The sequence below is a fragment of the Ursus maritimus genome, unplaced genomic scaffold, assembly GCF_017311325.1.
Source record: "Ursus maritimus isolate PB19 unplaced genomic scaffold, ASM1731132v1 scaffold_7, whole genome shotgun sequence".
Classification (NCBI taxonomy): domain Eukaryota; kingdom Metazoa; phylum Chordata; class Mammalia; order Carnivora; family Ursidae; genus Ursus; species Ursus maritimus.
Genome location: NW_024426885.1, coordinates 60,522,418 through 60,537,227, shown reverse-complemented (window position 1 = coordinate 60,537,227; position 14,810 = coordinate 60,522,418). Strand labels below are relative to the sequence as shown.

Sequence of the window (14,810 nt, the reverse complement as noted above, 5' to 3'; positions counted from 1 at the left end):
TAAGAGACTTCTACAGTACATGGCTGAAATTTCATAAAGCTCCAATACTTAACAGAGGGTCTGTACAAACAAACTTTTCAAACTTATTCAAACTTTCCTTGGAAAACACAAAAGATATCTAATACACCATATCTGTCCTCAAACATTCTACCATCCAGTAGATTAGACATCAGCAAAACATAGCCATAAAAGAAAGCGGAATGAAACAGGCATTAAATAGAAATTCAACTAATAAATTATGGGGGCCTAGGAAAAACTATGAATAATTTTCACTGGGGAAAATCAAGGGCATCCTCATGGCATAGTACTCTGAAAAACAAAAATTCTGATAGGTAGAGAATGGAGAGTAAATCATTAAAGAAAAAATAAAGTCTGAGCAAAGGTGCTGGGCATGTAAATACAACTTGGTTTAGAGAGGAGAGCTAGGGAAAGGGTAGAGGTCCAAAAGGGTTGAGAAAGCAGTAAAAACTCAGGCTGTAAAAATATTTCAGGACCTGTTTATAGATGGATTTAAATGCTATTCAAATGAGTTTGAATTTTATTGGGCAAAAAAAGAGTTTTCCAGAAACTTGCTTATCTGACACACCTGATCCCCAAAGAATGCTGAATAGCCAAAAATAAAAGATTCCAAACAAATACAAATTTTCATTAACGAGACACCTGAAACTAAAATATATATTCTTAATATGAGTAAATAACAAAAAGAACCTAACCCTAAAGTAGAAAGCAACTTCTGAGCTCAATTCTTAAGTAATAAAAATATTACTAAATTTATTGAACCTGGGAACTTCAAAGAACTCAGGATACTCTTATATGTGCCCCCGATCTTCTTCCAAGCAAGTTGGAGAACTTCCTAAACATGTTATTTAGCAGTGCTTCATGTCACTCTGGATGGCAAGAGGTAAACTACAGTATTATTAGTCCCTTTTTACTATGGGGAAACCGAGGAACAAAAAGAATAAATTACACGGTCACAAAATAAGCAAATTTCTAGGACTTTAATTAAAGGCTTGAAGCCAACATTTCATCCTTTATTCTTTGTACCATCTTAATATTAGAATTACCTTTTACTGTCCTCTGAACTGGGGGGAAAAAAAAGACAAGACTAAACTTGAAGATCAATTTCTCAATTTGGTACTGCCACCAAAAAACTGTGTTTAAAACCTATCTCCTGAAATCATGCTATCTGCAAGAACTGCAAGGAGTAAGCAGTAACCCCACCTCCCCCCAAAAAGACAACTGTAAATAGCAGAGCAGGTCAGGAATCCTAGGCCCAGTTTTTACTCTGAACATCTGGCAGGCTCAGATGTGTTTGTAAAACAGGCTTTGCAGATGTGATTGGAAAGGAGCTCTGAGAGACCCAGGACAGTGATATCGATACACCCACTGCTACAAACATGAAATCCAATGCCACCCTCCTCTGCCCCTCCCTGCACTGCACCACGCACCACGAGACTCCTCGTATACACCGAGGCCTGTGCAAGGATTCTCCCGACGTTTCCCTTAAAATGCCGTACTTTAAGGATCCCCAGGACGCTGGGCCCCAGTGAACGGTGAAGACACCGGATGTGGCTACACACATCTCAAAATCTTGCCTTCCCAGATTCTAGGCCTGAGCCAGAGGAATCTATCGGACATAAAGCTCCTATTTTTTCACACACAGAATCACAACCCCTACCCGCACGCAAGTCCCCTGCCTCAGCCTCCCGCCACCCCCTCTTCTCCACTACGCCAGGTGGGCGTCCCAGAGATGTAAAGAGAAGGAAGGTGGAAGTTCGAGCGCAGGGGTGCGAGCCACGAGGCTTTCCGGCGCCAGCCGAGGTCCCGACCGCCCAGCCCCCGGAGCACGGCCGCCCAGACCCGGGCTCGGCCGACGCGCCGCCGCCGCCGCCGCCGCCTATCAGCGGAGTGCAGGGGCGGGGCCGGCTGGCTCGGCGGCGGCTCGGCCGCGGGAGGGGACGGGCGGGGGACCGACCGCCGCGCTGCTCGGGCCGCTGCGCGCAGACACCCGGCCCGGCTCCCGAGGGCGCCAGCGCGGCCCCGGGGAGCGCGAGGAGCGGGCGAGCGCGCGGCCTGCCGTTGGCGGCCTGGTCCGCCACGCTCGGCGTCCACCCGCCCCCGAGGTGGGGTCCAAGCCCCCGGGAAGATGGTGTCCTGGATGATCTCCAGAGCCGTGGTGTAAGTGCAGCTCACGGCGCCCCGTCGCCCGCGCAAGTCCCGGGGAAGGCACAGGGAGGGGCAGGGACTAGGAGAGGGGGAAGGCCCAGGCCTGGGCAGGGGTGGGCTGGCCCGGCCTCGGGCCTGCCCGGGGGCTGGGGGCCCTCGGCCTCCTCACCCTGGTCCACGTCGCTGCGGGGCTCCCTGCGGCAGACGAAGGCCCGGCGGCGGCGGCGCGGCCGGGCTGCGTGCGGCGCGGCGGCCCTGCTCCCGAGGCGCTGGGCGGGCGGGCGCGCAAGGCAGGAGGCGCGCGCTCCCCGCTCCCGCTCCCCGCGCTGCGCGGCACCGCCCTGTGGGCCCGGGAGCGGCGCGCCTCGCGGCGGCGCCCTGCGCAGGCTCCGCCGACGCTGAGCGCGGGAGGCCAGGCGATCCTCCCAAGGATGCGGCGGCGGCGGCGTCGAGCCTTTGTATCCCGCGGTTGGTGCTGTGCGGTGTCTCTCTAGGCGGCCGAATGCCATTCGGTCACGTGTGGTAGGAGGAGAGATTTGTCTAAAAACCTGAGACCGCTCCTAGCTCAGATCCCTGGGAGAGGTCCCAGTTGCCCCAAGATTCACTGTTTACCTAGAAAGATGCTTCTATGGAATGGTGACACCCGCTTGTTCGCCAGATCGCAGAATTTGGCCCTAGGTTGTCGGAAATGTTTGCTAAGTGATTGAGAGGCTGCAGGTGCCTGTTGTCTTTTTTCAAATTATCGGTTAATTTCATTGTGCTCTTATCAACAAGTGCTACAGGTCCATAAGGAAAAAAAAAAACACCGTAGCTCCACTAAAGGTATTTGTTTAACTGCAATTTAAACTGATTTTCTCCCATCCTCCTCACCTTACACCCTTGCCCTTAAGAAAAAAAAAAAAGTCACAAAGTAAACAATGACGTAGGTACAGCCAGGGGCCCATGAATTCATTATTCATGATCTCTGTAGGAGTAATATTACCTCAGGACCTTTATGAAATGTTTTCGTGTGGCAGCAGGCTTATTCTCCGATTAGCTTTACAATGTGGAAAAAATAACATTACCAGATTTTCAAATTCTGTTTTTCACTGGGAAGAAGGAGCTAAATTTTCTCAGTTTTGGTTTTTTGTTTGAGAGTGAATCAGGCACTTAGTAGCTTTATTCAACCTAATTTGCAATAGCCCTCTAATTTATATTCGATTGTCTTAATGAAGTTTGTCCTACCTCCCTCCAGTTTCTAGATTAAAAGCGTCAGAGCTTCCTGCGTTCATCTGTACAGAACTAAAAGTCCGGAAATAAAATCTGTCTTCAGATTTTTTTTTTTTAGCCTTTTTAAGCCTCTCAGTGTCATTCACGTAATACAGGCATACCTTTCTTGACCTAGTAGATGTATATCAAGTGTTGTGTCTGCACCTAGAAAATGAAGTGCCCCATTAAGTAGCTGTATTATTTTTTTTAACTCTGGTTTCCTTTGACCAATTTTCTTTTTTTAACAGAAAATTGTGAAGTACATTTGTTTTTGATCATTGACTATGAATATATGTTGATGTTAGTGGAACTGACAGTTCAGATACACTGATACCTACAGTACAGGTGACAATGTCAAGTCTTGTAAGAGTTACACCCAGTGCGATAGGGGTTAGATAAGGAGGGAATTATATCTGGTTGGAGAATCAGAAAAAACAAGGGAGATTACATTTGAGATGGACCTTAAAGGTCCATCTGAATTTAGACAGCCAAAGATGAAAGAGTAAAGGATTCCAGATAAAGGGATCATTGTGAGCCAAAGCAAAGAGGAGGGAAAGCCCAGATTAGTTACAGGGAATTTGAGGGACTGGAGAGAGAGAGAGCTGGAAAGGTAGAGTAGGGTCTGTTTTCAAGGAATTTAAGGGAAAAGTGATACATTTTGTTAGGCAGTGGTGGCTTTGCTTTGGAAGATTCTCTCCTTTGCTGAGTGAAATGGTTGTAAATGAAGAAACACTGAAGACAGGGAGCCCCAAGTGGGCTCCCTAACTGGAGAGAGGAGATTAAAGCCTGCAGTGCTAGAATCTATGGAATTTGAAGCGTGAGGCAAAAGAAACAAAAATGTGAGGGAGAAGAGGTCATGGAATTGTATTTCATGAGCCATTGAACCATTAGCATACTAGAAAGCACAATTGTCAAGAATATAAGCGTCATTATATTTTTCCCTTGTGCTCTCTCAGTCTGTAAGCACTAAATGTTTTCTACTCCCTTGATTGTACCAAAGGGACACAAAAACCCAATCCCAGGATCGACACACACTTGGAAACTTTTTTCATGCCAGAAGATAGAATTTATTTACATTCTTTTTAACCCACTGGTACAGCCAGCTAGTCATGAGCCTGAAGAAAGATCAGACAGTCTTCTCAACGTGAACCTTTGGTGGCATGCGCAGGGAACACAAGGAACTTGCATAACCAGAGCTCCCTGTGTGCACGAGCACTTTCTCCCCAAACCTTGTGGTAGATATTGAAGGAAGAACACTGGCTTTGTAATCAGACCTGGATGCCAGTTAATAGCTACGTGCTACTGGACGATGTGCTAAACTCCTCTGAGCTTCACTTTCTTCTTCTTAAAGTGGTTATAATATTAAACCACTATTAAAGCTGTTGTAGAGATTAGTTTAACTAAAACACACCAGATGTGCTGCCTGGCATTTATTCTGCCATTTAAACATAATAGATACAGATATTCTTTATGGGGGAGGGGAATTAAGATACTATAGAAAGAAATCTCTTTGGGCCATCATTAGGAAACCTGGAATTTAGAACTAGCTGTAGTTATATTAACCACCTGTATGACCTTGAGTCAGCCCCTCACTGGTTAGAGACCTCAGTTTCTTCCTCTGTAGAGGTAAAGGGATCTGGCAATCTAAACTCTCTAGTATAGCTCTAGCATTCTGTAGTGGTATGAAATGGTTTTATTTTGTTTTTCCATTCTGTTTAAAGTCATTTTTAACTTTGCAGGCAAGATTGAAAAGTTAGCTAGCAATTATTAAGGAATAGTAGTCTGAGATTACCAAATGATATTCCATTCATTTGTGATAACCTGTACCTTACCCTTTGAAACATGACCTTTACAGAATGAGAGAAATCCCACTTTTCTAACTTTTCTTAATTTGGGTATATGTCATATGGTTAAGATCAGGATGAAAGACTGCCTGAATTCAAATATCAATTCTGCCATTTATTGGCTGTAACCTACCCCACAGGACTAAATGTGTCGATAAACATAATGTTTATAGTCCAGCATTGGACACATGGTAAGTATTCAATAAGTATTAGTAGTTGTTATCAGAACAAGGAAGAACATAGTCCCCTACAGCCCCAGCATACTGAATGTTTAAACCGTTTTCAGTTAACATTTTGTCTCATTGTAGGTGACATAGTTGTAATTAGAGTATAGGTAAAAAAAAAAAAAAAAAAAAAAAGTTTTATATTGTTACTATATTGTAAGGATCTTCTGTGTTCTCTGAAATCATATTTTATCTCTTCTGTAATCAGGCCAATATTCATAATTTTCATAGCCATTCATTTTTAAGTTTTGCTTTTAGATCATTTTTAATATTTCATTAGAACTGTCAATATAATTATATTAATATTATTATATAATAATATTAATATAATTATAATGCTACAGTTAACATCATTTATACATACTTTTCTCTTTAAGTATTTCCTTAGGCTGAATATCCAAGGGGAGTATTTGAGTCAAAGGCTATGAATATTTTTATGACTATTGATATGAATTGCCAAATTGCTATCCAAAGGGATGTTAATATTTTACATTGCCACCAGCAGTGTATGATTACTGTCTTTCTCACAGTGTAGCCAGATTTGGGTGTTTTAATTTTTTCGTATTTTCCTAATAAATATAACAGATCTCATTGTTTTCCTTTTGTATTTTACTATTAGCAAGATTTAGTTTGGGCCTGATATTTATTGTATCTCCTGTTGTACAAATAGTCTGTATGTACTTTACCCATTTATCTCTTGGTTACTTGATAATTTACTTGTTTGTCTGAGCTCCTTACTTAATTAACCTTAAGTCATGTTTGATTTAAATGTTTCTCAATCTACACTTCTCTTTAGATATTTTTTAGTTGTAAAGAGAATTTATAGTTTTAATATGGTTCAACCTGTTCGTTTTTTACTTTGTGATTTCTTTTTTACTTCTAAATATAGAATACTAATTACTCTAGATATTGGATAAGTACTACTTTTTCATATAAAATTGAATTAATTTGGAGACCTCCTTTTTAATTCCATATGTATTTCCCTTTTTACATTAATAACACTTTTATTTGTTTTGCCATAATTTTATTACCTGACAGAAGTAAATTGATCCTCTTCGATTATATTTAATGGGTATCTTTAAATTCTCAATTACATACCTTAAAAACCATACTCCAGCAATTTTCCCCCTTCTTTCCAGCATGTTTTCCCTCTCTCCTAGGTCTTTGTCAGCAAACATGCTATTATTTCTCCCTTTTAACAAAAAACTCTTTCAGCCTACTTTTCATCTTATTATCCCATTTCTCCCCCCCCCACCCTCTTAAAGCAAAAACTCCTCAAAAGAACAGTCTATATACACTTTCTCCACTTCTCTGAGTCACTCTCACACCCACATCATGTAGGTTTGCCACCAACCACTCCACTGAAATTGCCATTCTCTAGGTCAGGAGGTGACCTCCATGTGACCAAATTGTTGGTCCTCATCTAACTTATCAGAAGCTTTTGGTACAGTTGCTCACTCTACCCTTGAAGTGCTTTCTTCACTTGGTTTCCAGGAAACCTTGTTTTTGTATTCTTCATAACTCACTGGCCACTCCCTTCTCTGTCTCCCTTGTCACATTCCTCCACATGCCCTGACTTCTTAAAGCTGGCAGGTCCAGGAGCTCAGTTCCTAGATTTTTTTTTTCTCTTTTCTATGAGGACTCTCTTAATTCACATCTCCAACCCAGACCTGTGTGCTGAACTCATGATACGTATTTTCAGGTGCCTGCTTTACCAGGAAACATCCGAAAGTCATCTCGAACTTAAGATATCCAAAACTGAGCTTCTCAGTTTCCTTCCCAGTCTGGCTCCCCTGGCAGCCTGCGCCAGCTCAGTTAATGACAACTTAGTCCTTCCAGTAGGTCAGGCCAAAAACCTTGGGATTATCCTTGATTCCAGTTTTTCTCTCGTTGCCTACATTGAATCCTACAGCAAATCTTGGTGGCTCTACCTTCAGATTTTACACAGATTCCCCCAGTTTTCATCGGCTTTACTTATGTTACTCTAGTTCAAGCCAGCATCATCTCTTAAATGCATTATTGTAATAGCATCCTGCTTCTCCCCTTTGTGTGTTAAGATCATGTAGAATTAATGAAAAACATCTTGAATAATTTTTAAATCCTTGTGGAAGTTTGAGGGCAGTCATAATTTATAAGTAATATTTTTCTTCCTTGTTATGTGCTTTACATACTTTTAAATGGCTGTAAAATCTCAGTGATGGCGAAATTTATCCTCTTTTAATTAGGTTAAGGCAGATTTTATTTTCCAGTTTTGATGAGATTTATCATGTGAATAACTAAAATGTTTAGGAGTTGCATTTAAAAATAGGATACTTACAGAAATTGCAGTTAGGCTATGAGAAATAAGGTAAATAGAAGCAACATTTTCAAGGAAATTGAACACATTAAAATCTTAAAAATATAATTTGTCATGAATACTCTTATAAGAGGTCATCTTTTCTGTCTTTCTTCGTTAAGACAGAAAATACATCAACTGTTGGGTCTTGTTTTCATTGCATAGGCCAGAACTCCAACAAGATTCCTTTATTAGCCTTCATTTCAGAAACAATTTGCTTTTGTTCGTTTTTTTGTGACTGTGACTATATTAACTATTTCTTCTTCCACTGGATTTTTCAACCCTTTAAGGATGGAGATTTTTATATTCTCCACTTTTGGTGTAGATTATAATGTTCAAATAAAGAGCGTCTTACAAAAGTAATGGCATAAATAGGTAATTTAAATATCTTAACTATATTACTGTTTTGTCAAGTGGAAAAAGATTACTGCTGAGTTTCTGTTAGTAGAACATGAGCTCTTTATGTCATGGATTATGCCTTTGCACCAAACTAGCTCTTTCGTGTATTTCTGAAGTTAAATGAAAGGTTAAAAGTAAGTTATTCCGTTATAAATGTCTTCATGTTTACAAAACAGCTAAGGGTTTATGCATACTTATCTTTATTACTGAAGTAAAGTTATCAGCTGCAGGCATGTGAAATTTATAAAGGCCACTATGACTGAAAATCAGGTGAAGTAGTGTACTTGCTAAGAGACTGTGGACAGAGAAAACAGCAGTTGGGATGGAAATATTGAACAATGGCAAAAGATTTTAAGAGCAGACTAGCTAATGTTAGAATAGTATACAGCCATTCATAATGATACGCAAAGCATTTTTTATTTCATTTGAAGATCTTTTAAATATGCCTAGGTTTCTTAATCTAGCACTTTTGACATCTTGGACTGGATAATCCTTTCTTGGGGATGCATGTCCTGTTCACTGCAGGATGTTTAACAGCATCCCTGGCTTCTCCCCACTCGATACCATTGGCACCTCCCAGTTATGGCATTGCCATATGTTACCTAGTGGGCAGAATTGCCACTGGCTGAGAACTACTGTGTTAAATGAAAAGAGAAGAAAAATATGTATGGGACGGAATGAACCTAGAAGCCGTGCTGTTCAATGTGGTAGCGACAAGCAGCTGGGCGGTTTGGTTGGTTAAGCCTCTGACTTTGGCTCAGGTCGTCGTGGTCTCAGGGTCCTGGAATGGAGCCCCACCTTCTCGGAGCTCCCTGCTCAGCAGGGAGTCTACTTCCCCTCTCCATCTGCCCCTCCCCCTGCTCGACTCCTCTCTCTCTCTTTCTCTCTCTCAAATGAATAAAATAAAAAAATAAAAAATAAAATCTCTAAAAAATGTATGGTAGCCACTAGACCTTTGTGGCTATTTAGATAAATAAATATTAAGTTCCTCAGTCACACTAGCCACATTTCAGGTGCTCAATAGTCATTTGAGCTTAGTAACTACCTATTGGACAGCACAGAAATAAAACATTTCCATCGCTACATAAAGTTCAACTGGAGTGATCCCTTACAAGGCACAGTCTGCGCAGCATTTCCATTCAAAAATGGCTTTGTTTGCTGCTCCAATGTGCTTTGTGGGAGAAATTACAGGCTATAATGATGTTCAGGAATTCATAAGCATCTCAGGATATCTCTTAAGAATTTTCTATATGAAATATTGTTCTGATCTTAATTTTTTTTGGTATTTCAAAATTAATTTCTATTTCAGTATTTACAGAGAAGTTGCCAAAATTGATGAAAATCGCTGATACAGTATACTTTGAAAATAATTTATATAATCATATATTCTTCCCATCAACTCTTATATTCCTTATTTTCTAAGTTTGTAAATAAAATGTAGTTTACAGGTTATAGTTTTCTGGGTCTAATAAGTTGTTCAGATATTAAGATTTGAACACAGCCAAGGGTTACCAGTACTTGCTATTCTTACTGTTAACAGTTTCATCTGCTCTACAAAAGCAGAAATACTGAGGCAATCATGAAAGCAAAAGTCATCGGAAAAAAACTAAACAATAGGTTTGTACTAACCAGTAGTTCAAAACATAATTTCAGGAAGTATTCAAATATATTATTGCTGAGAGCATTTATGTTTCCAAGTAATGGTAATTCTATTTTAGGAAAGAATTATTCTCACCCATAAACAAAACCAAGCATTCTGCTGTGGAAAATTTCCTTAACCTTTTATCATGTCATATTTCTGAGAAATGTATTAGGTCGCTGGGGCTGTTATAACAAAACACCAGAAACCGGGTGGCCTGACTAACAGAAATCTATCGTCTCACAGTTCCGGAAGCTAAAAGTCAAGGCGAGGGCATCGATAGGTTCCTTGGGTCCTTCTGAGGGCTATGAGGAAGAATCTGTTCCAAGACTTTGTCAGCTTCTGGTGGTTTGCTGGCAGTCTTTGTCATTCCTTGGCTGATAGATGCATCACCCCGATCTCTGCCTTCATTTTTGTGAAGGTCTCTGTGTCCAAATTCCCCTTTTAATAAGGAACGTAAGTCTCATTGGGTGAGGACCCACACTAATTACCTCTTTTTAATGTGATTACCAGATCAGGTCACATTCTGAGGTAGTGGGTATTAGGACTCCTTCATATCTTTTTTGGAAGGGAACAGTTCAGCTTATAACAATCTCTTTTACATACCCTGAGATGGCCAGGAGAGTTTTAGGGATTAGATTAGAAAAGGAGAAAAATTAATGTCTAACAAAATAACTGTCTTAATTTAAGACTTGTCGCATGGGGGAGAGAGTAGTGATTTTTCCCTTATCGTGAATATAAGGTTAGGGCAATAGGTGGATATTATAGGGAAGACAGTTTTAGTATATAAGGGAAAGCTTTCTAATACCCAGAGTTGTTCACCGTTGACACTGACTATCTCATGAGAGCGGTGTGTTCTCCATCACTGGGGACAGGAAAGGGAGAGTAGAACCCTCACTGAAGATCTTGCCTGTATTACTTGTATGTTTCCTATGGAGAACCATAGATAAATTACTTTTCTGTGAAAAGCTGTGAAGTATTTTGTATTTAATAAAACTGATTAGATATTTACAAAGAACAAACTGATGATTGACAGAAGGAAGGGAAATGAGGGGCGGGGAAGACAGGCTTCCAGCTATGGAATGAGTAAGTCATAGGAATAAAAGGCCCAGCATAGGGAATGTAGTCAATGGTGTTGTAATAGGGTTGTATGGTGACAGATGGTGGCTACATTTGTGGTGAGTGTAGCATAAGCTATAGAGAAGTTGAATCACCATCTTGTACCCCTGAAATTAATGTAACATCATGGTGTGTCAACTATACTCAGTTTAATAAAATAAAAATCTAAGGTGTAAAAAAACTACTTGGATATTTAAATAAGTGAATATATTACCCTCGTATTATGTGAATATCAGTGATGATTAATAAATGGTGTTCTTTGGCATTAAAAAATAGCATGAGTGTATACAGCACTGAATAAATTATATGCTAAAGGTTCTGCTAATGTGACGCTTTTTCATCCTCAAACTTCAATCACCAATCTTTAGGATTCTCAAAATTTAGAATACACTTTCACCAAAACTGTAAAGTGGATAAACTGACTTCTTTTCCGTGTTTAAACTTCCAGAGGCCCACAGAAACAGTGGGCAGTAGGCATTCATGAGTGTGGATTTAAAGAAACTGCAGATACAAGAACAGAAGAGAACTTGGTGGTATTTGTCTAGTGGAGGCCATAATTGCCATAATCAGTTCTTTGCTGCTTTGTGCCTGTGGCTTTTGTTTTCTTTTGGGACACCAACTAATCGCAGTATTGCTGAACAAACCTCCTAATTGTTTGTTTAATATTTGTTCATTTGCATTCTTTTAAATCATTAATTTTCATCAACCTTAGTTTTTATTTCTGGCTTTGTGAAATATAAGTCCTTTCGGTTTTCGCTTTATCTACCTAAGTTAATCTTGCAAATAGAAGTGATGGTGGTTTTAAGGTGTTTAAGAGATCACTAATGGATAGGGAAAAATACCCTTTTATATCCATATAAAAGGGCCTTAGAAGTGTGTAAATCTTGAAGAACCTGAAAACATTAAAGCGTTAAATAAAATTATATGAGAAAAGTGGCCCGAAAGCTTTGTGTAAAAATATTCTGAAGGGATATCTGGTCTTTTCCTTCCCAAGTCAATGACAGAAATATAAATTGGAGATAAACTGCCCCCCCACACACACAGTTTATGCTTTCTTATCATGATTAAATACTTTTTAGGAATTTTTAAATCCTAAGTCTTGTATTATTTTATGTGGTTAAACGTGATGCAAATGCCGCATTATTTCAAATGGTCTCCTAAGTTTAAGAAATAAAATGTACCATCTTCCAGTAAATCTATACCCCATTACCTTAAATTTTTGCTAGTGACAAGTTCTTGTAGTGCTTTAACTAAAATAGCTGACCTAAAACCAATCAGAAAAACAAAAGTGGTAAGCCATTTTAACAGTAATAGTTACAATAAAAACAGACCTTAGTTACCTCGAATGACTAAGAAATATAACAGAGGAAGGAAAGCACACAGCCCTGTTCCTTCAAGTGTTCAATTCTGCTCCCCACTTCAAAGTATGTCTTCACTGTCTCTTGTCCTTCCCTTTATGTTTCTCTCACCTTTTTCTCTAGTTCTTTTTGCTTTCACTCTCAATAAAGGTGAGGAGACAATGAATGGTATGGCCTTAGTCACATGCAAGGATACAACAATTTAAAAGGTTATTATCTATAGTTTCCAAACCAACAGGGGGGGAAAAAGGAGGCGGTTGGGATATAGAAGGCCAAAATAAAGGGGACAGTGGATGAAGGATTATGGACCGAAAAAAGATTCAGGAAATGGGTTCAAATATGTCAGTAATGACAGTAAATGTACATTCTCTTGTGAAAAGAGTCTAACACTGGGGACAAAACTATAAAGAAAGTTGTAAAGCATGAAAGTTAAAAGAAGATCTAAATGGTTAGCCCATGTTAATGGATCAGTATTAGCTAGTGATTATCAGTTCTTCCCAATGAAATCTATAAATTCAGTGGGATTCCAATAGGATTTGTTTTTGTTTTTGTTTTTGTTTTCATGGAACCTAATTATCTTAAGTTCACAGGAGAGAGGAAAACCTCAGCAATCAATAAGACAGCTGTAAAGAACAAGGAAGGAAGACTTGTCCTATTATATATCAAGATTGATTATAATGTTGTAGGAATTGAGACAATGTAGAATTGGTGCAGTGATTGACAGTAAACTTAAGGGAACATAATCAAGAATCCAGAAACTAACTCAGCATGTGTGGAAATCTGATGTGACAGAGTAGTATTCAAAATCAATGGGAAAGGATGGGTAACTTAATAAATAGTGTTGTGACAGCTTGGTTATCTCTCAGAAAAAACAATGAAATTATATCCTTCTTTCACAGCAAACTCAAATAAATTATAAGTGGACTACCTGCCTATATGTGAAAACTAAAATATTTAAACTTTTAGAAGAAAATGTAGGAGAGTGTCATTACAGTTATGATATGGTAGAGAAGAACTTTTCAGACCCTACAACAAACTGTAAATAACTGATAAATGCAGCCTAACGTATGTCTTACGCTGCTCCTGCATCAGGCATTATTCTAAACACTTTCACACAGTTTCATTTATTATCTCACAACACCTGTAATAATACAGATACTGCTGTTATCACCATTTTGCCATTGAGAAACCCAAGGCTTTAGAGAAGCGAAATAACTTGCCAAGTGGCAGTCTAGCTCTAGAACCAGACCTGAACGGGTATTGCCACACCACCTACCTGTGTAATAGAATTTGCATGCAATAATTTCAGTGAGTTTTGTCAAATATGTATACTCATATATCACCACCCTTAACAGGATCAGGATTCACGTTACATTCTCAACAGTGGTAGTTGAGTGTGTATTTCTACCACCTATGCCATCCCTAGCAATTTTATCTTTGTTAATCTCTGTGAAAAAATACCCAATTATTTTAAATATCCTTTTTTAGGATATGTGTTTTAAAACTCTATTTGGAAACCCATATTGCTGTTTTCTCAATTCCCCAGGAGTTTGGGAGCTGGAAAGGAAGGGGTAATGGAAGCCAGCACTAGAATTGTGGCCCAGTGAGGGTGAAGAATGCAGACAGTTTTGTAACATATATGACAAAATATAATAGAAGATGTAAAGAATTCCTTAAAATCAATAAGAAAATTAGCAATCTAAAAAAAAAATTGGGACAAAAGTAAAAGGCATCTCCTGGAAGATGAAACCAATGGCAACTAGGCATATAAAAAGAATCACAAAACTCATTAGTTTTCAAGAAAATGTAAATTAAGACCACATTGAAATTCCATTTCACACATTCTACATTGCAAAAATTAAGAAGTCTGAAAATGCCAAGTGTTGGCAAGGATGGGCAGAGCAACATTTTTTGGGAATGGCAGGAGAGGAAGATGTAACAGCTCTGGAAACTTACAGTGTTCATTGTTCACATACCCTGCAATCCACCAATCCCACTACCTGGTAGACCTTGATACCTGCAGCAGGAGACGTTTACAAGGATATTTATAGGGAAATTCTTAAAGCGAGACTCTACCAAGAATACTACTTTACATGGAGAGGAGACTGGGTAAATGAATGTTGGTATATTTACAGAATGGAATATTACACAGCAGTAAAGCTGAATGAGATACCATTTATAAGTATCAACATGGATGACTGTTAGGGAAATTATAGTGAGGTTTTGTTTTTTGTTTTAAGAAAAACAAGCCAGATGGGATTATATGTAATAGGTTACCATTTTAAAGACCCCAACAAAGGTAAGACTGAACAATATATGAGATATATACATATATGGCAGATCTGTTCTTTAAAAAGAAAAGAGAATGATAAACACAAATTTTAGGATCAGAGTCACCTCTGAAGGAATACCCTAGCAGAGGAAAAGCTTAGAAGCAATGATAATGGCAGTATTCTGCCTTGATTTTGGATGACTGGT

The 14,810-nt window shown here is 39.3% G+C and overlaps 2 protein-coding genes across 3 annotated transcripts in view; one reads left to right on the top strand and one right to left on the bottom strand.

The window, feature by feature from the left end:
* Positions 1–2,439, bottom strand: part of JMJD1C (jumonji domain containing 1C) — a 321,235-nt gene extending 318,796 nt beyond the window's left edge. The window contains exon 1 of the mRNA XM_040624460.1: positions 2,336–2,439. The gene's annotated coding sequence lies outside the window, so the exon portion shown is untranslated. The remainder of the gene's footprint in view (positions 1–2,335) is intronic.
* REEP3 (receptor accessory protein 3) overlaps positions 2,016–14,810 on the top strand; it is a 94,138-nt gene continuing 81,343 nt past the window's right edge. For both annotated transcript variants that reach the window (XR_005833244.1, XM_040624466.1), the window contains exon 1: positions 2,016–2,178. Coding sequence is in view for 1 of the 2 variants with exons in the window: in XM_040624466.1 (XP_040480400.1) it covers positions 2,147–2,178 (32 nt within the window). In the remaining variant the exon portion in view is untranslated. The remainder of the gene's footprint in view (positions 2,179–14,810) is intronic.